We start from the raw sequence: 22,765 nt of genomic DNA, 5'->3' as shown, positions 1-22,765 counted from the left end.
TTAATTTAAAAAATGATAAGAAAAAAATAGATAACAATCATAAAAATAAAGACCGAAGTTAATATAAAAATCAAATTAATTCAAATTTTAAGGAATGAACTTGAAAAAAAAATTCAAACAAAATATATAGTAATTAAAAGTTTGGGAATCAAATTTGATATAATTAGTAAATAATATGATATTTTTAATTTTTTTACAATTTATAGAAAATGTTTTTCATCTAAAATACAAGGAAAACATTGTTTTGAAAATTAAACCAAATTGTTTTTTGATAGGAAAATTTTTTCCATTAACTAGAAAATATTTTATATTAACTAACTTTTTCGATAACAAACAAAAATAAAAAATAATTTTTTAAAAACCACTTTTAAACCAACAAACATACCTTTTATAATCAAATAAGCACTCCAAAACATTTACAAGAGGAAAACAACAACCACGCCAACAAAACAGTCAAGATAAGAAGAAAAAAAATAGTTAAACAACCCTTTTTCTTTCCGTTTTTTTGTTCTAGCAAATACTTTCATGATTCTTGAATTGGGTGGGGTCTTCGTGAAGTCATTGAAAGTAGAAGAAACACTAGACTATACATATTCCACCATAAAAAATCATAAGTCAACATTTTAATTTTTATCATACACTTTCTTTAAATAAAAATTATTTAAAAAAATATAATATTCCAACATTAAATCTTAAAAGCTTAAACTTTATAATTAATCAAATTCAAGATAAATAAAAGAAGTTGACGAGTACATTATACTAAACAAATTAAATTTAACAATTAATTAAGTTTAAGATGATGAGAGTTTAATGAGCATGTCAAATTTAAATAACTTGAGGTTTAGCAATTATACCAGGGCTAAAGCATTTGAACTTGACAATTAACTAAACCCAAAATAACATGAGTTCGGTAAACACGTTAAACCCGAAACATTTGGATTCAACCATTATTGGATTCTAAAACTATACACCGGTCCTAAACTATCCCCTGGAATAAAAACATTGAAGGCATAACAAATCATCATGTCTCTCCATGTAAAATATTCATTCATACGGATGCAATGTTTTTTCTCTACTCATACATATATACCAGACTTTTTAATTGACCTATCATATTTAATATTCCATTAATAATATATAAAAGATATTTATGTTCATTAATATCGCCAAGAGCATATATCAAAGCTTCATGGGCATTCTCTTCAAATAGTATAAATACTTGTCAAGGTAAAGGTCAAAAACATTTATCATTTAAAATAAATTAATGGATTTTAGAGTATTAAATAACTTAAAATTTAAAAATAAATATTTTTATTCCTCAAGTTTAAAACTCTTTTTAAATTATTTATTATCTTTCTTATAAATATACTAATTTTATTATTAAAGAATCTTAGAGCTTTTATAATTAAGTATATTTTTATATATACTCAAACTTTTATCGTGAGTCTAGAATTTTCAAATCTAAAGAGAAAAAAATCTATGTATCAGCATATATTAATTAACTACCTTTTCAAATACTAAATAACTTATTATTTACAAGCATTTTGATACAATATAAAAAATGCACTAACTTAATCCCGGTTTTGTGCTTTAACACCATGTGTTTTTCTAGCAATCCAACTACAGCTTCATGCCTCTCCTGCCATTCTTTTTTCTCTCCAGTATTTGGTCAATTCCAAGTGTACATGATCACAACATGTATTTTACTTCTTGGATATCCCCGTGATATATTAAAAGCTAACGTTAATTAGGTGCACAATCAATGCTTTTAAAAGAATGAAATAATTACAATTTCAATTATATTTTTTGTTATAGAGATAAAGACATGAAGAATGATTATAATTTCAAGAGTACAACAAAATATATCTTCTTTATTCTTGTTATTTGTTTCTCTTCTATCATAATACAATAATCAAATATTTATTCAAACTCATGAGATTTTTTGAAATCCAAAGCATGAATAGCATTTCTTAAAGACTGGTGAATTTACTGACTTCTTTTTGACAGGCTCCAATGGCATTTTCACCGGCTTCTCTACTGAGTTCGCGAGCCGAGCATGGGATGTAGATGACAAGGCTGTGAAGTCCCTCGTTGGAAGCCAGTCAGCCAAAGGCATCGTCAAGCTTGATGGAACCTTGAAGATGCAAGAACCAAAGAAGGAACACCGTCAAGGCATGGTATATAATTAATTGTGTTGAAGCTCCACTAGATGTTGAGATGGTGGAAAGGTTGCTTGTTTTGAATTCCCAGAACCTTCCGTGTTGACGAGTAGTAAAATTCTAGGTGATTAAAAATAAGATTAATATAATGAATAATTAATTGATTTATGGATTTAATTTGACATATTATTTATAATTAACATATCTAATAACTTGATATAGAAAACTTAAAAAGTTAGTAATTGATAATAAATGATATCTAGTAAATTAAATGACTGATAACTATAGTAATAATAGACGTTGTTTGGTAAGTTAGGTGATTAATAACTGTGATGATTAATACCTGCAAAATGTTTTTTTTTTATGGATAAGGGAATTATTCAATGATAAAGTCAACAACTCTATAAAGAGAAAAACTATAATGGTATTTTAAATAGATAAATTCTAAAAATATACATGTTAAAAATATTATAAATAAAAAGATTATGAACCTTTAACTTAAATAATTGATGATGTATTTATGCTCTATGAATCATATCACTTTTGTGAATAGGAGGGATTAAAATGTAATTTAATCTTTATGATATTTTATGTTGTATTTCACTTGAAATACATATATTAGATTAATATAAAATATAAAGAAACTGATGTAAGGTTTTGAAAAAAAAATTGATGAATATTAGACTTGTGACATGTATCTAAGCCCATAAAGGTATTGGGCTTAAGACACGCGCTCGAGTCCATAAGAGCTTTTTGGGCTCGTCTAGATTTCCATCATCACAACTTCCAAGTAATTTTTTGTTGGATTTTCATTTTCAAAAAGAAATGTTTGGAACTTCTTTTTTTTCTTTTATAGATTAATGTGAGTGTTCGGACTAATTTACACATATATCAACTAATCTCACGAGCCCTAAAGTTAACAATCATGTAAATCTCTAATGACCCTTTTAAAACTAAGCTATATCCCTTAAGGCAAACTTAAAGTTTGACTAGTTGAGTTGTATCCCTCTTAGTTAACTTTATATATTTTTTTATTTTATCTCTTTCTTATTTATTTTAGCCTTATATTTACTCATTTGGCTGGAAGGTTTTCAATGCATTTAAAATTAAAATTAATTATTTTTTAGATTCTTTTAAAAATGATTTTTTTAAGAAAACATTATATATTATTAAAAATAAATAAATAAAATATAATGCATTTCTTACAATAATAATTTAAAAAAAAACATTACACTACAAAACCAATCATACTATTTCCTCATATGCTACAAGCATCTTTAAAAGTAAAAGTATCTCCTAATGTTGAGCAGCTCATCATCTTCAAGAGAATGAGATGAAATTTTCTTTCCAACTCAATAATGAGCAAATTGAGGAAGGATAGCTTGATTATATTTGTTGCAAAAAATGGTAAAACTTGTTGTCTACCTAGTTAATCAAGGGATCAAATTTAACTTTACATTAATAATCAAATTTTAGCGAATATATTTCAATACAAATATGCTAAATTAATAAGGTATAATTAACATGAAAAAAGCTTTTACAAGGGTCTTGATATGTCTATATCGGCACATAATCCATCTGATCATTTTCTGTCATCCAGGGAAAGCTTAAAAAGGGGGAATAAGTTATCCTTTAGTAATCACAATTAAGGTATAGATGTGCATCAGCTAGTTCGTGATATTTTCTTCACATTCCTTCATGCCCACCACGTAGAATAAACATTTGGAGCAGAAAATGTATTTGTGGCCAGATCTATTTGTGCATCAGTGCACCATAATAAGAAACTTAATAATGCTAGCAGGAAAACATTGCACAAGAATGACTTGGTGCATAAAGTTATACAGATTCCTATAAATCCAAGGAACATATCTTCTACAAGTTAAATATCCATGCACTTCATAAATGCTACAATTTTCAAGTCTGCAGTATGGTAAAAGCCCATCTTCTGCCTGTTTACGAGTGTAGAGGAGTTGACATAACAAAAATGTTTGCTTTTTTCTTACACCTGGCATGTAATCAACAATGCAAAAGCCTGAAATTTCAAGATACATGCACGTATACGAAGTTGACTCGGGGGAGAATAAAATACCTCTATCGAGCACAAGTGATGGTGAAATTTATCTAATATAATTAGTGCTGCAGTTCTAGAGGTTAGCACTAAAAGGAGAGCTAGTCTCCACCTCACATATAACATCTCTTTCATAATGTCATTATCGTCGTCTTTCTATTCAACCATGATTAGAAATGGTCTTGTCATAACTATGATCTACTATGAAAAAATCAAACTTTTTGTACTACTATTTTGGAGCTTGTTTTAACCCATATAAACTCATTTTCAACTTGCAAACTAACTGTTCTTTGTCTTTTGCTTCAAACCCTTCAGGATGTTCCATGTAAATCTCCTCATCTAAATCACAATGGAGAAATGCATTTTTAACACCAAGTTATTCAACTTTAAGATTCAAACTAGCAGCTAAACTAAGCACAACTCAGATTAAGAACATCTTGACAACTAGTAAAAAAATTTCTTTAAAATCAATACCCTTCTTCTAACTGAAACTTTTTACAACCAATCTTGCATTGTACCTTGGTTACGAGCAATGTTTATCAATTTTTAACCTGAAAACCCATTTGTTATTGAGTGCTCTCTTACCTTTAGGAAGCTTTACTAACTCAAAAGTACGACTTTCATTCAATGATTTCATCTCTGATTACATTGTTTTCAACCACTCATTTTTTTTCTCATGTGACATAGCTTTATCAAAGAATTATGGTTCCCCTCTATCAATAATCAATACATATTCATGAGGAGAATATTTGGTAAAAGGTTAGCGAGGCCTGGTTGACCTTCTCAATTGTGGCTCATCTGGAGCTTCTTATATAACTTGTTCAGGAATAACATTAATATCATCATTAGTTGATCCAGGATCGCCAATTAATGGCTCAATAAGAAAACCACCATTATCATCATTTTGCAAGTCTCCCTAATGATTACCAGGCATCAAAGTTAACCATGGAGTGAGTCTTGGATTTGAATTAAATTAAATAAAAATAGTAGACTCTGTTTTCTTTTTCTGTTCATAGTTTTTAATGGTTTGATTTTTAAATAAGATAACATCTCTACTTCTAACAATTTTCTTCTTCTTCGGATCCCACAACTTATAGCCAAACTTATCATCTTTAGAGCCTAAAAAAATACACTATTTTGTCTTGCTGTCAAGTCTAAACTTTTCATCTTTGGGAATATATACAAATACTCTGCATCCAAACACTTTCAAATGTGTATAAGAGACATCATTTTCTTTCCAAACTCTATCTGAAACATCAAATCCAAGAGGAACTGATGGAAATAGGTTGATTATGGCAACTGCAGTCTTCATTGCCTCACCTTAAAAGGATTTGGGTAGCTTTATATAAGAAAGCATATATCTAATTCTTTCAATAATGATTTTATTGATTTTTTCAGCCACTCCATTCTACTATAGAGTTTAAGAACTTTCTTCTCTAACTTGATACCATGTCCCCTGTAATACTTATCAAAGGGACCCTTGCATTCACCACCATTATTAGCTCGAATACATTTTAGCTTTCTACCAGTTTCTCTTTCAACTCTAACATGAAAATCCTTAAAGACATCAAACACTTGATCTTTGGATTTCAAACAAGCAGCCTAAATTTTTCTGGAGTGATCATCAATAAAACTAACAAAGTATAATGCATCTCCAAGAGACTTATCAATCATAAAGCAAATATTAGTATGAACTAAATAAAAAACATGTGATCTTCTATGTGAAGGTGATCTCTGAAATGCAACTATATGTTGTTTACCAACTAAACAATGAGTATATGTGTTCAAGTTCAAACATTTTAATGGAAGATAGTTCTTCTTAGCAAGGATGTCAATGCCTTTCTCACTCAAATATCCAAGCTATTTATGTCATAAATCAGTCGAGCAATCTTCAATTACACTTGCCTCCCTTTTAATCAACTTGGCCTGTGACATGTAGAGACCTATTCTTTTCCCTTTAACAATAATTAAATAATTTCTGAAGAGCTTATATTTATCATCTTCAAAGTAATTATGATAGCCTTCTTCATTAAAAGTACTTGTAGAGATCAAGTGTAGGTGCATATCAAACACATGCCTAACATCTTTAAGTAGCAACTTGCACCCAATACCGGTTTCAACTAAATATCTCCAATGCCCACAACACTAACCATCATTTGATTTCCCATCCTAACTTAACCAAAGTCACTAGTCGTGTAAGTTGTGTAAAAATCACGTAGGGGTGTAACATGGTAAGAAGCTATTGCACCTGCAATCCAGATGGTATCTTGACATGACATAACTATCATCACAAATAATGACAACATCACCATTAAATACAATTGCAGCGGTACCATTCTCTTTATTTTTGTCTTCATCTTTACCTTTTTTATCTCTTTTATACTTTGTACAATCTTTTTGGATATACCTAGGTTTGTCACAAAATAACACTTAAAACCCTTCCTTGACTATGGTCTTCCTCTTGACTTCCATTTACCTTTTCTATTGCTGGATTCTCTATTTTTCTTGTCGTGAGAAAACCTATTTTAACTTCTCCCTCGACTTTCTGTAACAAGTGCATGAGATTCGAAAATACTTGTCCCTTTCCTCTTATTCTCTTAATTGAGTTATTATCCTTCATTTTCTTTGAAGTGATCTTTTCATTCGGAGTACAATTGTTAAGTGACATCACCAAAGTCTCCCATCTGGCAATTAACTTGGTAATATTAGTACGTGCATTCATTAGCTAACTTAATATTCATCAATAATAATTGATTTAAGAACCATTAGAATTTATTTATATATATTGAAGCATCTTCACCGTCTTTATACTTCAAATTTACAAGGTCTCTAATTACAAAAACCTTGTTTTATGCATTCTCTTTGGCAAATATTTCTTTTAACATCTTCCAAACTATATAGCAGTCATATTCTTGAAAAATATGATTAATGAACTTAGAAGATACACATTTTCTAACATAAGCACTCACCTTTCTATTAAGCACATTTCATTTTGCTTCTCCCATCTTATCAGGCTTTATTCCTTCACGCTTAAGCGGTAAAGCTATATTATTTTAATATAAGTGATCTTTCATCATGCCTGAATCTTTTTTTTTATTTTAACTGTATAAGAAATTCAATATACATAACCAATACTCTGATATCACTTCATTGGGAAAAACTATGAATAAATAACTAGACACTAATCTACTCGGATCAATTCATAAGTTTCAATTCCTTTTCCTCTCTGTACAATCAAAATCAGAATCAAACAATCAACAAATATAATGTAACAATCATACAAATCAACACCAAGATTTTACGTGAAAAATCACAGGACCGTAGTTTATCTAAAAACTTTCACTATTAACAAATAATAGGTTCACACTGTTTTTCTTCGGATTTAACTAAGGGTTACAACATACATATCATCAAGAACAATTTATTCCTGGAATATAAGAATATTAAAGAGAGAAATGTTTGAGAAAAACTCAAAACACTAACAGCCCTATTTTCTATCAAAACGGTTAACTTCCACACAACCAATCTTCGATCAAACCATCCAAAATGAAAAATAACGTGTCTACAAGTTGCTGTTAAAATCTCATCCCGATTTAACAATGAATAAACTAAAAATCAAAGAAAGAAGACAGATTACTCTACTGCCTCTTCTTCCTTTTTCTCTCTCGTTTTTCTCTTTTATTTTGTTTAAAAACACTACTGTCATCTACAATGGCAAACATATTTAATTTAAAGAGACATCTTACTAATGAATATGATGGTCCCACCATCACATGATATGGGACCATACACAATATTTATCAAAGGCTCATGCTTTTTTTTTCCAAGCTGGATTGCGACGTGAGCAACAAATAATTCTTAAATCACATACTTTAAAAAAGCTTGTCTAGCTTTTATTGTTTTGCTTTTAAAAAAAGCATTAAAAAGGTGTTTTTATTAGTATTTTAAAAGTTAATTGGTTAGATTTTGAGAGTGAAAAATGAATTTTTTTCCATCAAAAATATTTTAGAGATGTACTAGCTTACATTTGAAAAGTATAAGAATTATAATTTTTTTTCATATAGATATTACCTACTTCATTTAAAAAGATAAAAATAATATTAAATATATTTTAAATCTATCTAGCTTAAATGATTTATACTCTATACTTATTAATAAAATAATATTCAACTGCACAATTAATATATTTTAATATCTTAAAATTAGCTAACATCAAGCATGTTAGACTCAAGCTTGTATGGATCTTATGTAAATTATTTAATAGTTTTTTTCACTGAAAACATATAATGACTTGGTTATTATGCTTACTTGTTTTTCAAATAAAGAATTTATTTAGTTTACTATATAAAATGTTTAATTATATATATATATATTTAACAATTATTTTAATTCAAGTAATTTTATCAATAGCACACCACAATAAGTGTCATATAATACAAAAATGGAACACGGGATAAATAAATTTTAAATTTATTGCACGAAATGCTTTAACATGCCAGCTCACGCTACATATCTTTACATCTCAAAGACATATTTTAATTTTTTATTTATCGTTTGTGTTTCTAATGCTATGATGTTTTCATTGCACCCTCTTTAAAATAATTCTTTAAATTAATTGATCATCGGAAGCTAAATCATCAAAGACCTTCAAAGTGTCTCACAACATTAAAAAAATCTAAAAATCAGGGGTGCTATTAAAAACGTTTTGAAGCACGGGGTAAAAAATGGAACATCCCGCAATCCACAGGGGCAAAAATAGTTCATCCTCAGCCGCAAGAACACACGTGTCGACATATAAGCCACGGTTTCACAAAAATCCCGAGAACCACATCCACAACCAAAGCAGAAACTTTCAAAATCACGATCAGAGGGAAAGGGAAAACAAAAAGGCGGCAAACATTGAAAGAAAGCACTAGCAAGGAAATCAAATCCATCCCCGGACATTACAATATAAAACTAACAAATATAATAATTTCCAAAACCCTTCCCCTTAAGTTCTCTCTTCATATCCGCCCCCCCTCTCTCATCATCCAGAGAGAGAGAGAGAGAGAGAGAGAGAGAGAGAGAGTTTCCGTGTCTCGATCGTGCTCCTACTCAGGTACGCAGTGTCGATCTCCGAGTTCACTCGAAATTCCAAACCCTAACTCCTCGCGTCTCTGTTTCTCAGCTTGATTTATCCTCCTTCTTGTTACTGCAGAAAATCAGCGAAAACGAGCTGTCGTTGATGAGAATTTAAGCGCAGGTAATTTGAACTTCTGATTGCGTTATTATTTTAGTCATCGGTCGCGATTTCTGTTATTGCTGCTATTTATTTGTTTTTGATTGCGATTTACTGCCGTTGCTGTTATTGATTTTATGATCTTTTGGAATTGTGAGCACGTGTTTGTTTGGCTGCAGAGAAAAAAAGATTAGATACACCGTGCTGGAATCGATCGAGCTAAGTTTTTTTTAGCGTAATTTAAATTACCGAGCATGATTTTTTCGTGTTTTTTCTTCTTCTGAATGTCTCTGCTTTATTTTTTTTAAATGGCGACGAGAAGTTAATATCAGTTTTTGTTAGAAATCGATCAGATTGATTGCTTGTGAAATGTTTGTGATTTGATTGATGAATTGCTTGAGGTAGGTCATAAATGTGTTGGTTTGTTGATCTAGTGGATTAATTGTGTCTGGCTTAGCTAAATAGCTGAATGCATAGGATTATGATGTTATGTGCTCTTTTGTTTTATAAGCAAGTGATGGAGGGTTTTCTTACCAGGTGTATATGTTAATTGATTGATGAATTTGAATACCTGTTGGTTCGAAATACAAGCAGGCTTTAAAATAGTCTTAAGAATTGAGATTTGAATGCCTGTTTAATAGATGGATGTGCATAAGTTCTGTACTTTTTTTAAAGCAGAGTTTAATAGACATCGTTCTACTTTTTGGTGGTCGGTGGGGTTGATATTGATTAATTATTGAACAAGGGCACTGTTTTGAGCATGATTTGAAAAAGAATCAGGTGTGGGGGAGAGAGATTTGCCGCTACTCACTACTTTTTGAAAATAGCTCTGATTCGAGCATGAATTGAAATAATTTGGATGAAAGGAGTGTTGCTCACATTGACTAGTTTCTTAAGAATGGCCCTGTTTTGAGCTTGAATAGAAAAAAAAGCATCTTAAAAACTATGAAATCAACTAAATTCCACTAGCCATGTCATCCTACAATTACACATGAAAATTCTTTCAGCTGGGTTTGGATCCTGTAAATGGGATCGCATCAACTACATCCCATTAGCGATGTTATCCTACCACTTCAATTGAAATTTGTGTGCCCAGCTCGGATATTGTAATGCATCTCATGTTAGAGGAAGAACACTTGAATCTACAACAGAATGTTAGTCATGGATCTTTCTTCTTCACAAAGCTTGCCATGTCTATTAAACAAAAAATAAGGTAGCGATGTCTTGCTGGTCAGAACCATTGCTGTTAAACTTCGCATGCTGCTCTCCTGCTTGTCATTTTTTCTCGTTCTTTGTCTTTACCAACCTACTTACTGGAAAGTGTAATCTGGCCTTGAGAGGTCGGGGTGCTCTTGTTTTCTGGTCGAACCCCCTCACACAAACAAATCCTGCAAATAAAGTTTCACCAATCGACAAAGTCAAGCTGACTGAAGGTTGCCAAGTGTATGAGACTTGAATTTGACAATATCCCGGCATGACTGGCAAGGTGTCTTTCATATTTCAAGATTTTATTAAATACTGAAAACAGCATCGGATACCTTTCCAAAAGCAGTGCTGAACTCCTTCTGTTGAAAGTCCTGGGAAAAATAATGAGTTCTTGTTAGCCAGCCTTCTCCTTTGTAATTTAGTTGGAATGTTAATGCACTAACATTGTCTTGTACCTTTAAATATTGATGGTACAGAAGTTCCAAAGTAGACAATCCGTCTTGGCAAATTCCATATCAAACTTCTTGGAACATCAATTGGGTTTAGGCTAGATTCATGATCAGCAAACATCTGCAAGGAAATTGCAGTTTCACTCGATAATTATTTATTGAAAAGTTTATGGCTTTAAATTCTGGCATACACAGGATGGGCAGGTTTCCTGGTCATTTGTAGGAAATAGGAGAATTACACAAAGTTTTAGTAGTTTTACCTCGTTCACTTGAAAGTATGTTCCATTCAGTGGGAAGCTTCCTCTCATTGCTGTTCTACAAGGTATCTGTATATGTGGTAATAAAAATATCAGTATGCAAAACATTTAGTTAACTAGAATTCTGGGGCTTCCACGGTGATTATTTATGTACCACAAAGATGGATATACTCACCAGAAGTGTTCCTCTTACTGTTTGTGCATTAGCTTCTCTGATACTGTTGCATGAAAAACATATCTTTTCACTGCACAATTTGTTTGGTTCCCGGGACTGACATTGTTGTTCTGGTGGCTCAATTGAATTTGCAGTTTCACCTAAATAATAAGATATTGCTTAGTAATACTTCAAGGGAGTGGCATCTTTTACTCGTGAGAGGAGCATTCACTATTTCTTGTCACATCATATAAGTAGAATGCTTGCTACTTTGGTAAATCATATTAACACGCCTGAAGCTTTGCAACATGCTCCAACAGTAATTAGTTCTCTAAATACAGAATAGGTAGTCTGAAATTCGTTTTAGTTGCTGTTGAAACCATTGAAAGTCACAGTTTTTGTACTCACCTGGTGTCCATATTGCTAGAAGGTATGGACTAGGATCATCAGGTTCTCTTTTATCCATCTGCAAGTTCTATAAAGTGGCTGTTAAATAAAGCATGTAGTTTCAAGGGAATAAAAACGTTAAAAAATGGAAGGAAAACTAACCCCCTGAAGGAGAGGATGTGAATCTGGAAGTTCATAACTGCATAACATCACGACAACACAAAGTGAGTTGCATCATTTAGGACCTCATCCATTGTCCAAACTTCCCCTCAACCTATTATACTAATTAATGGAGCAGGCTGTGAGTTTGAAATCTGGCTTTCTGCCATTATTTAGATACCTGGGGTCTTCTGGTTTTTTAGCAACTAATTTGTTTTTCATTTCCAAGTACTACTGTTGCATGATGTGCATGGTGCCCATAGTTGGTTCGGCTTATCACATGTTCGAGATGATTTTTGCTAAACTTATATAGTTTTGTATGAATCTGTCTTTTATTTGTTGAGCTGTATGTATGTTACTAGTAAATCATTCTGCTATTGGTTATGAGCAACGATAGAGCAGAAGAAAATTGAATCATGTGTCTATGGGTTTGGGGGTGGGGGGGTAGCTTTGATAAAATAACTATTAAGCATAAGGACAAAAAAAAAACTTAAAAAGGTGGAGGAACTCAGTTCCGACCTTGATTATGAGAAGATTTTACTTACACTTGGTGTTCTGTCCGGAGGCGACTAACATTCTTCAATTTGGGTGTGGGGATAGAAGCATTTGGATCTAAAGCAACTAATGCTTTGGACATATCGTATTCTTGGAGCTCCATGTTTGTATGTATATAATTCTGTAAATTCTCAGTAAACTCTTCCATGTTGAGTTTTATTGTGGGTATTTCATCAGGATCTTCTCCGAAGTCCTCAATATCAGTCTCTGCTAATTCAGTCTGCTCTTGATCTGGTGTTACTGGCTCTTCAATTATGGGCTCACAACTGCCAATATCAAACCCCACGCTTTTATGTTGGTTGTCCTCAGGTGGAGGTAATGGCATGGGATTGATGACTATGCTTGGGCTTTTTTCAGGCATAAAGGGAACGGTTGAAGTTGCTATATCCTTTGTTTCTGGTCCAGGTAGTGCAAGCCTTGCACTGCATCAAATACAGCACATATTTTCCTTTGCTTAAAAAAATCAAAAGTATGCCTGTTATGCATATTAAGAAATGAGGTACTTGGTTTTAAGAAAATGAAATTTAACTTGTCTATTTAGATCTCTTGTTATCTCATCCATTGATCTCTTTCAGCAATTATCAACACTAAATTTTCTTTTCCTTCGTTTTCCCCTCCTACAACTAGGATAGATCGAAGATGGGATGGTCATTATTTACTTTTTAGCCTGGAAGAGTTGGTAAAAATCTTTATATATCTATGGCCCGGGCAAGAATGCATGCGTATCCAATATAAGAAACAAAAATGTGTTTTTCAAGGATTGTCTTCAATGAAAAACTCCTTTTTCAAACATCTTGTCTTAAACTGAAGTAAAATTGTGGCCCCTCATGTGCAACTGATTCGGAGATCGTGAATAATTTTGGGTCATAGATCATGTATTTTTGATTGAAACACTACCCTACCTCTTCGTTGCTGCGAGAGAGCAGTCAACCACTACAAAATTAGCATAGCATGACATTACGAATTGCAATTAATTTTCCTCCTCGCTAACTTTTATTGCTACAAGTGACCCGTCAACCATCTGTTATTTTGTGTATTTTATTCTAGTTGTAGTATTTATAAGTTATACCACACTAATTTTATTTCATGTGATTGATTACTGAAATGGTCAGCCTTGCAATGTTTTATATTTCAAAATCATATTTTTTGATGGCTAGCATAATATTTGTTACATGCTGTTGGCAGTATAACAGAGAAGATATGCAAACCTTGTGAAGGCACTTGCAAAATGTCTACATTCTGCTCTCATGGGACATGCATTACAGTTGGGTCTACTCTTTGTGCAAAAGACCTGCATAAGTTAAAGCACGGGTATTTTGATGCTTTTCAGATGCTTAATCACAAATAGTACTCTGATTAATATGCTATCAAGTGCCAAAATGAGTATACCTTTCCAAATGTAATCATCTGGTAATGTAATTCATACCTGTAATCCCATAAAAAAAGACGGGAATCAACAAATCTTATCTGAATTAAAAAAACCCATGATCTTTATGCATGGAGAGTACAGCTTTCAATGAACAGAATGGCTCCAAGGAAGAGTCATGTGATTACAGTGTTCTTTGATCGAGTTTGCACAATCTTGGCCAGAGATATTTTTGAATTGACTCGAGTATTGGGTACCTAGAGGGAATTTGGTTAGTATTTTTGGTGAACTAGAAAATTTTGTGTCAATTTTGTGACATATAATACTTACAGTTCTAGCAGGTGCAACTGCAGTGACTCAGGCAGTGGCTGGAGAGGGACCCATCCGAGTCGAACTGCTATTCTCCCAACATTTGTGTCAACCTTTACAAACAGGCAATTGAATAATTTGAATTGTACAAATTTGCTATCTCTTGTAAGTTCAACATTATCTGTTTTTTACACATGAAACTCACTGGGAACGCAAGATGATGAAGTGTTAGGAGCCGCACACATTCCACGCTTTTCAACCCCAACCCCCGAATACTTAGCAGATAATCCCTGAAAAATAAAGATATTTCAGAAACTGGGGAACATATTATGACATTTGATCAATTGTTTGCTATCTTTTGCTTAAATTTTGTTATGAGTAGCTTCATATTGACATACTGGAATAATCAATACTTTTGATTAGGAACTCTAATATTTGGGGTGGCTTACTTTGCTTCGCCAGGGGGCACATCTCTTAACCATTCCAAATCAATGCTTCCATGTTCCCTTACCAGTCGGTTTAGGAATTCCTGCAATATTGTGCAACCATTATTAACATCTTTTATCTGTGCCTTGAGTTCACACAATCCACCATGAGTAAGAGAACAGTTCACAAAGCCATTTGAAGAGGAAAGAAAGGTTATTAAGGCTTGAGGTTAAACATACTAAAATACCTGGATTCGTCCTGCTAGAATTTTATTCATCCCTCTTTCTTTGATGGCTTCAGAAATCTCATTGACTTCAGCACATCGCACTGCTTCATAGTCCAAGGAATCCATTGTGTCTTCGGTCCTCTCTTTTCTTCCATTTGTCTGCACTTGCTTCCTTAAACTATCCCAGTCAAATGTGTCTGCTTTCTCACTCTCAACTTTTCCTTTTCTAGCTTTTGAGGCATTTACATTTGACTTGAGGTTTTCCCTGTTATTAGGATGTACTTTCTCCTTTGTATTTGGATCAACCACTATGTTTTCTAGGGGTGTTTGCTTATTCACAGAAGTGATCCTCTCAAAATCAAGAATGTTTTCTGTGAGTCTGGGGACATTCGAGATGTGCTCTGTGTAACTGTATTGCTTCTCAGGCAATGTTTCGGCAACATTTACAGGTCCACCAGCTGACATGCTTTGCCATTGCAAGGTCTCATTCCTCTCATTAACTTGATTTTCATGGTAAGGCTGAAAACTGCTTTGTTCATACATTGATTGCTTTCTGTAGAGAGAATGTTGGACTGCTAGTGGAGCTTCTTGATACCTTGGCAACTCGTATTGTCTGCCAGCTTTTTTACCCACACTCGCAGCCTTTTGTCCAAAAGTTTTGCTTGAGCAGCTTGCAGCCTTTTCTTTGTCGAATCTGGAAGAATTTGACGTCCAAGAAGATATGGAATCTTCACTGTGCAATTTGAAGCCTTCTGCTTGCTGTGTATTGGACTGTGAAGTCATGTGGTGCAACCCATAGTTACTGCATGGAACCACTTTCCCTTGCATCTGTGGATTGCAGTAATTGAATTGCTTATTATATGGAGAAAAGCAGTTCAGATTACCTAATCTTTCCAATCCAGCTCCTTGCTGCGTGTTCTGTATACCTTCTGTTTGCTCATTTTCATGCCTGGATCCCCCATGAAACAATGAACTTCCACTCTCACAGCCATCAAATTCTTCTAGCAAGGTGGGACTCTCCATCTGTAAATGATCCACGAAAGATAAACCATGACTTGTGCTAGGTTTACATCCAGTAGGAGGGTCTTCTGTTTCAGAGTTGGAGCCTGAGTAGGATCTGACTCCTCCATTTTCTAGGACAGTTGAGGAATCAAAAGAATCTTGTGATGATACAAATTCTTCCTCCAGGCTGTGACTTTGTGCCCCTACCATGCTTGCTCTTTCTATACACCAAGTTTCAGATTCTCCCTGTGGTTCTGATCCATGGTGTGTAATGGGGCTTTGGTTGTAGAGTGGATACCTAACCTTGCTGTTCCATTTGATGATGCCTTTTGGGTTTTGCATGCAGACATCTGGTTCTTCAACCATGATGCCTTTCCTATGGCTGTCACAAGCTGCGTTGCTCCTAGACTTCAGAGGAAATAATGAAGCTAGAGACATGAAGGCAGAGCTGCAAGGTCGGAATGTAGTTGACAATATTGTTCAGTTCATGAATAGAGATTAATTATCATGGCTCATCTAGTCTTGAAATTAAGCTCAAATGTCAAATTTACCTTGACAGATGATCTGAAACATTTTGGGTAAGGAAAACTCCTATTACTGAATCAACAACCGATCCCTTCCATTTTGAAAAACGCCTGTCTCCTGCAAAGAATGTTATTTAAATTCATGCATGCAGGTGACTATCTATTTGATTCACTAAAGAGGGAATAAAATTGTTTGTTCAGTCTTGGTATAACATTGAGGGATTAGATGTGTGATCTGTGAGCTGCAGAACTTGTGACTATATATCACCTAGTTTTTCTCTTCAGAAAGCATTAGCAAAATGTGTTAATGAACTTTTGAACAATTTAGTAACTCAATTGAATCTTTCCAGTAGGTTATTTTAGCAACTTAAAAACTCAGAGGAAATGTAGTACACTGGTTTCCATGTTTATCTGCACTGAGGAGGCAGCATAAACATTTTGCAGTTCCATTCTTATATTGTCCTGATAGCAATATCTGATTCTGTTTTACTACAAACTTACATTAGTAGTGGGAAACTTACTGATGACTTTTTCTTCCAAGTGAAATAATTCTTCTCTGAATTGTGCTTTTGTTTTTCATGCATGACAGCGCTTTTGCATTTGCAACATTCCATGTTATGTCTCTGTGCATTTGCAAGGGACACATGCATATGTAAACAAACAAACACTTGTACTTCTACATGTACAAATGCAATATGTTTGCAATATGAATGCTCTGTTTCTTCAGGTAAGTATGAAGTTGTATGTTTGTGAGTGGATGCAGCATAGCAGGACTACTCGTTCTCAAGTTGGAGGGCACAAATAATATACATGTCTCTCCCTCTCTCTCTCTCTCTCTGCTGTTGAATTCAGTAATAGTGTTGAATATGTTGGGAAAAAGTACAAGATTTTTACCTTGAACGAGATGCATTCTTGCAATGAATGAATCAACTCGCCCATGAAAAACTTTTCTCTCTTCCTCCCACCATCGCTCCTTCCCTGTATCTGTTTTTTCAAGGCCTTCACTTCCTTCTTTTCCCATCAGCAGTTTCCATACTCTGTCTGACTCTGGGTCAAGGTCTACTTTAGGCCTTGGCTTGTGTTTTTTGACAAATTCAAACCCATCATAGGGAACAAGTGTGCCACCTCCTTTATAAGGCACAAGTGCATTTTGCTCTTTGTTTTTTATTTTTTTGCTCCTTGCATTGAGACTGAGGCACTCCATGTGGTGTATGACTTCTTCAATTGTAGAGGAGAATTTCTGCTTTGCTGGTCGCCCTGCATTGGATGTCAAGAGTGGTTGCTGTAATTGCTGTAATTGTGGTGACTAGAACATTTAGTAAGTTATCTGAACCCTTAAAGCGTTATACTTATAATATATGCTAAACATGCTATACCTCTTCTCTTTGCAGATGGCTGCTGATGTTCTTTCAAGATATCCTTTGGTTGTTGCGGCATCCTACCCTTTCCAGATGGAATTGGTATTGACACAGTAGCTCCAGACATCTGCTGTATTCTCGACATTTCAGTGTTGCAAGTTTCAGGTTGCAGTTGGCTATCAGATGCATGGTTTGTTTTGAGAGGGGTTTGTGAAAGGTTGTGACAGACTGCTATTGCGGTGGGGGAGAGGGAGTTATGGACTTGAGCCAATCCATTAGTCTCTCCTGTCCTTTCTAGGTGTAAAAATGGGTTAAATGAAATACATTGCTTTGGAAGGTTCTGTGAAGCCGTTGGGTGAACATACCACTCACCAGGATATTTAGTTGTTGCAACACATGACGACATACTCAGCGTGTTTGTTTGAGTCCCATTCTCTGTTTTGTTTCTTTTCTGGGCCTCCAAACATCCCATGCCTGGAATGCTTTGATAATATTCATCATCTAATGAGCCCACTGGATGTGAAGTACAAGTGTTTGTTTTCTCAATATGAAGGTGTTCTCTCTTGGATCCTCTACCCTCAATTAAATATAATGGTATCATTTGTACTGATTGAGGGGTATTCTGATATGTTATCTGTCTAGTCTGCTCTGGTCTTTTTTCTAGAAAGACAACTTGACCAATTCCTTGTGCATCTCTCGCATTGACGTTTAAATTCTCCATGTGCATGATTTTTCTTGGAGTTAGTTCAGCAGCTACCACATGTCTTTCTGAAATTGATGTATAACTTCTTCCCATCTGGTTCATGAGAGGTGTCTGGTTACTTGTAGCACCTGATTGCTTGCTTTCAACCTGTAAACTGTTCTGCTGGTTCATCTGTGAAGTTGTAGTGCTTGAATCTGCCACTTGAAGACTTGTGTTCAGATTAAAAGTCCCTCTTTTTTTATTCAGCATGTCCTCCTGAGCAGCTGCATTACTGTATCTTTCATCTGTGGTAGTTTCCAAATTGAATCTCAATTCTCTTCTACATGATTTTGCACCAGCTTCAGCACTGGAATGTGTAATCCCTACTGTGGAGTCTGCATGCTGATTTGCTGATTCATTTATGCCCTTCTTGCGTACATACTTTCTCTTCACAGGACGGGTATTTATGGTTTCTCTGATAGAATCTGTATGTTGAACTGCTGATTCATTCAGGCCCTTCTTGCGCACATACTTCCTCTTTGCAGAGCTGAGAGGTGTAGTCTCTATAGCAGAATCTGTTTGTTGAATTGCTGGCTCTTTCAAAGCTTTGCGAACATACTTCCGCTTTACAGTTGACTTCTCCTTGGGGTTGGTGTTTTTTGTGGTTGCAGCCTTGGGAGTCCTTTTTGGTTTGCCTTCCACAATCACCTTTGGCCTATGCTTTCTTCTCTTTGGAGGTTTCTGCAGTGGTGTTTTATTAAGGTCAATGCCTTGTTCTTCTGGCCTGGCTAGATCTTTTTCTCCCTCAAATGGTGTAGAAATGACGGCAGAAGATGAGTCTACAATGTTACACGAGAGCTCTTCTGAGTTGTGTTGATTGGCTTTGATTTCTTTGAATACAACTAAATCGTTTTTCTCATTTTCTCCACTTGAGTTTTTTTCTCGCGAGGGACTCATTGTTGCAGGAAGCTTACTCTCCAATCTCTTGGCCTGATCTGGCACTACTGTGGCAAATTTAAAAGAGGTGGTAACACTTGAGGCTGCATCAGCTTCTATTCTTGGTGATGAGTTTAGATCATGGTTAGGAAGGCAAGGCAATGGAGGTTCATCTGTAGGCAGTAATATTCTTAAGAATGTAGAATAAGATTTTGACAAAAGAGGAGGTTGAAACAATAGTTCAGCTAGTGGCAGAATGAAAGCTGATTCTTTTTCATCCCTGTCTCTTGTTTTTTTATCTTCCTAGTGAGTTTTGATTCTTGTAAAATGAGTAAAAGACACAAACTTAGTTAATCTGTGGAGTGTGGAATGCTTAAATTCTTTTGCTTATACCAAAGCATATAGAAAATGTCAAATTCTGATCTAGATAAATAAATGGAAACCTACATGCTAAATTACATCTCTGTGCTCAGAACTACATTCTGTAAAATTGATTCAATGCCATATGACATGAAATGCAGACATCTTATGTTTAGCTGTTACCTATGGATTGGAACGAGCAGTTCCTACATTACAGCAGTCTTGTGAACAAGTCGTAAAAATTAAAGGACAGGTATGTTTACTTACAGTGTGTCTGGGATGAGATATAGCTGCTGCTCAAAAGATTCCAGCAGCGAGCTTGCTTTCCGAGCAGCAAAGTGGGTTCACTGCAATTGTTGACTTGAGCATGCGGGTTGGGAAATGAAGGACTCCAAACCATGCATGTGCTTGCACTAGGAGGTGCGACAGGAGAGGTAAATGTAGCTATATTTGGATATGCTAAGATACTTGCTAATAAACTGCTATTCAAACCTGCGGTCCGACTCTCTATATGACTGCCTGTGTTATTATCCATTCTTGTCACCTCATGACCTATACCTGCATTCCTAATATTATCCCCACCATTTCTAACCAGTTGATCAATCTGGTCAGCATGTTGAGCCTCTCTGCTGTAATTTGACGCATCCTGTTCACATCCACTGGAAAATCCGGCCAGTTGCCAATTCGTTCTGCCCAATTGGTTCCCTTGCCCATCAGTCAGCATCACATTAGATCTTGGAATGGGCTTCTCTGTCATTGTTGGTAAGAAATCAATATCCTGCGGGATTGGAAATCTCTCCATGATTAATCATTGGATTCATTCTACCAGCCAACTGTATCTAGCTTTTCTTCCTCTTCTCTGCTCTGGGTAGTGATTCTCTCGATTGAAAACACTAATTTGCTTCTGGTGCCTAAGATTTTCGATGAATTGCCAAAATTCATTGATTTATACAAGCCCTCTTCCTCTTTCTTACTTCATGTGCCTGAACCTCCCCTGCCAAAAACCCAGAACACATTTTATACTCGAATAAAGTCAAGAGAAACTGCAATTGCATCTATGTTATAAATGCAGAGATCATATCCCGTATATTTCTCAATGGCTAAAAGCTATTTCTATCTGTTTCTTGGAAAACATAGAAAACATGAATAACAATGGCAGTATAATAAACAATAAGAAAATGAATAAATAGCTATTTAGTTTTTTTTTTTAAAAAAAAGATTAGCCAAATCTGCATAAATTGACTGAATTCTACTCAGTTTTGAATTTCTAAGATTATGGGTACCAAAAAAACTTCAATAAAATCTCTTAAGAGATCTTTTTGTGATTTGCAGCAACAGACATGCAACCACTCTAGTTGTTGAGGGTCAAAGGAAAAAAAAAAAACAGAAATTGTAAATAAAATATCCATGCACAGCACTTAGCTCACCGATCTGTAACTCCGTAAGCTGAGAAACCTTAAACGAGTCAATGCCGGAAAATTCCAAGTCCTTGCGGTTGTAAGGGAGGGAAAGAGAGAGAAAATACAGTGACGAAAAGAACCAAACTTTATTTCAGATGTTATATGAACATAGACTAGATCGGGGCACTCCACCTTGTCTTTTATAACATGGGCACCCCCCACCTTGCCTTCTAATCCTAATCCTACCCTTGCTTTCCATGTTTTCTTGCTCTATTTCCAAAATTATAATCTTGCCATATTTTTTCACTCGTGTCAACTGTTTTGACTTGTCACTCGCTACGTGCGTGTATTATGAGACATTACTAACTTGTTAATTCTTAGCTTGCTATATGGTCTCTCTGATTTTCAATCTTAATGCTTGCCATTTTCATAAATTACAGCTGTAAAAGGAGACCATGTGAACTATTTTTATAGAAAACACAAATTACCATAAAATAAAATGGAAAAATTGCCCAGCCATTTATATCAAATTAACATGCAGGTTTATCTTCATGGTTTTCTTTCTATTTTTCCTCCTTTTTTTTTGCTAAGAGCTTATCTTCTAGTAGGTTGTTGCTGCTGCTTGCCAGGTAGTGCTCTTTTCCATAAAGTCCCACATAAATAACTTTTCATGTCTTAAAATGACATATCAATTAGAACTGTCCTTGTAAGTAATTAAGATGGCAATCTCTCTTTAATTGAGTAAATACTGAGGTGAAAAGGCACGACGAATTATGATAAACTCCCAGGTCTTTTTTCCTGTAATTAAATCACAACCCCAGTTATAAATTAGGCACGATAAATTCATCAGAAGATGATAGGTATAAAGGAAAGGGTATTGCAGTAAATCACAAATACAGCAGGAGAAGATACCTCAGATGCTTCTAACGCGTGTTGTTGATTTGTGCATGAACTAACCACGTGTCCCCCCAACCCAAGACTAAACCCAGCAAGCAGACTTTCCTTGCCTTGTTGTCTGTGCAAAATCTAACTGCGAGGTGCCCGCAATAGAAAAAACAAAGTGGAAACAGCAAAAAGAAAACATGGGTATAATGCAAAATGCTATTGACAGAGAAAGAGAGAGAAAGAAAGAAAAGGTCATATTCTCTTTATCTACATGCATGAAAACGACGTAAATCTTTTAGCTTCACGTTGCATGAAAAAAAATATGATGGATCAGATTTAGTAAAAAATTAATATAATAATTTTATTTTAATATATTTATTGTCAAATAAATATTTTTTAATTAAAATAAAAATTTTAATTATTTTAACAAGTTTTTTAATATGTTAAGATGTGGGTCCAGATCATATAATATTAGTGTTGCAGGTTGTATAAAGTTTTTGCGGCTAAAAGTATTATTGATAACATGATAATTGATTGGCTGCCTCCTAATTTCAAACTTGATTTAAAATTTGATTTGGAAAGGAGCTTAAATTATTAATTATTGAAATAACTTATGATTCAAGTAACTAAATTAACCTTATAGTAACTTATGAATCAAGTAATTTAAAAGCATAGATGG

General features: G+C 34.3%; 1 protein-coding gene and 2 long non-coding RNA genes across 4 annotated transcripts; 2 read left to right on the top strand and 1 right to left on the bottom strand.

Moving 5' to 3' along the window:
- Positions 1–9,078: 9,078 nt before the first annotated feature.
- On the top strand, positions 9,079–10,172 carry LOC105131496 (uncharacterized). Its single transcript, XR_843444.1, has 3 exons — positions 9,079–9,325; positions 9,425–9,469; positions 9,625–10,172. It is a non-coding gene; the product is annotated as an uncharacterized LOC105131496 (long non-coding RNA).
- Positions 10,173–10,381: 209 nt separating this feature from the next.
- Positions 10,382–21,430, bottom strand: LOC105131498 (transcriptional activator DEMETER-like). Of its 2 annotated transcripts, none has more exons than XM_011034501.1 (20): positions 21,229–21,430; positions 20,069–20,795; positions 17,842–19,614; positions 17,360–17,722; positions 16,493–16,583; positions 14,961–16,389; positions 14,737–14,816; positions 14,493–14,577; positions 14,309–14,400; positions 14,167–14,235; positions 14,002–14,038; positions 13,821–13,903; positions 12,603–13,034; positions 12,061–12,097; positions 11,920–11,986; positions 11,533–11,672; positions 11,361–11,426; positions 11,107–11,221; positions 10,984–11,022; positions 10,382–10,833 (listed from the first exon to the last, which is right to left on the bottom strand). In XM_011034501.1, exons 2-20 carry the CDS (start codon positions 20,601–20,603, stop codon positions 10,721–10,723), a joined length of 5,646 nt encoding a protein of 1,881 aa, XP_011032803.1. In that variant the 5' UTR covers positions 20,604–20,795; positions 21,229–21,430; the 3' UTR covers positions 10,382–10,720. The 2 variants fall into 2 exon arrangements, with proteins under 2 accessions (XP_011032803.1, XP_011032804.1); XM_011034502.1 differs by having other exon boundaries at positions 11,920–11,977; positions 21,229–21,429.
- LOC105131497 (uncharacterized) lies at positions 16,351–17,362 on the top strand. The gene is made up of 2 exons (XR_843445.1): positions 16,351–16,396; positions 17,193–17,362. It is a non-coding gene; the product is annotated as an uncharacterized LOC105131497 (long non-coding RNA).
- Positions 21,431–22,765: the final 1,335 nt, after the last annotated feature.

The sequence above is a fragment of the Populus euphratica genome, unplaced genomic scaffold (genome assembly GCF_000495115.2).
Source record: "Populus euphratica unplaced genomic scaffold, PopEup_1.0 scaffold24.1, whole genome shotgun sequence".
NCBI lineage: Eukaryota > Viridiplantae > Streptophyta > Magnoliopsida > Malpighiales > Salicaceae > Populus > Populus euphratica.
Note: the sequence above shows the minus strand (reverse complement) of the source record. Positions and strands in the feature narration are given on the sequence as shown.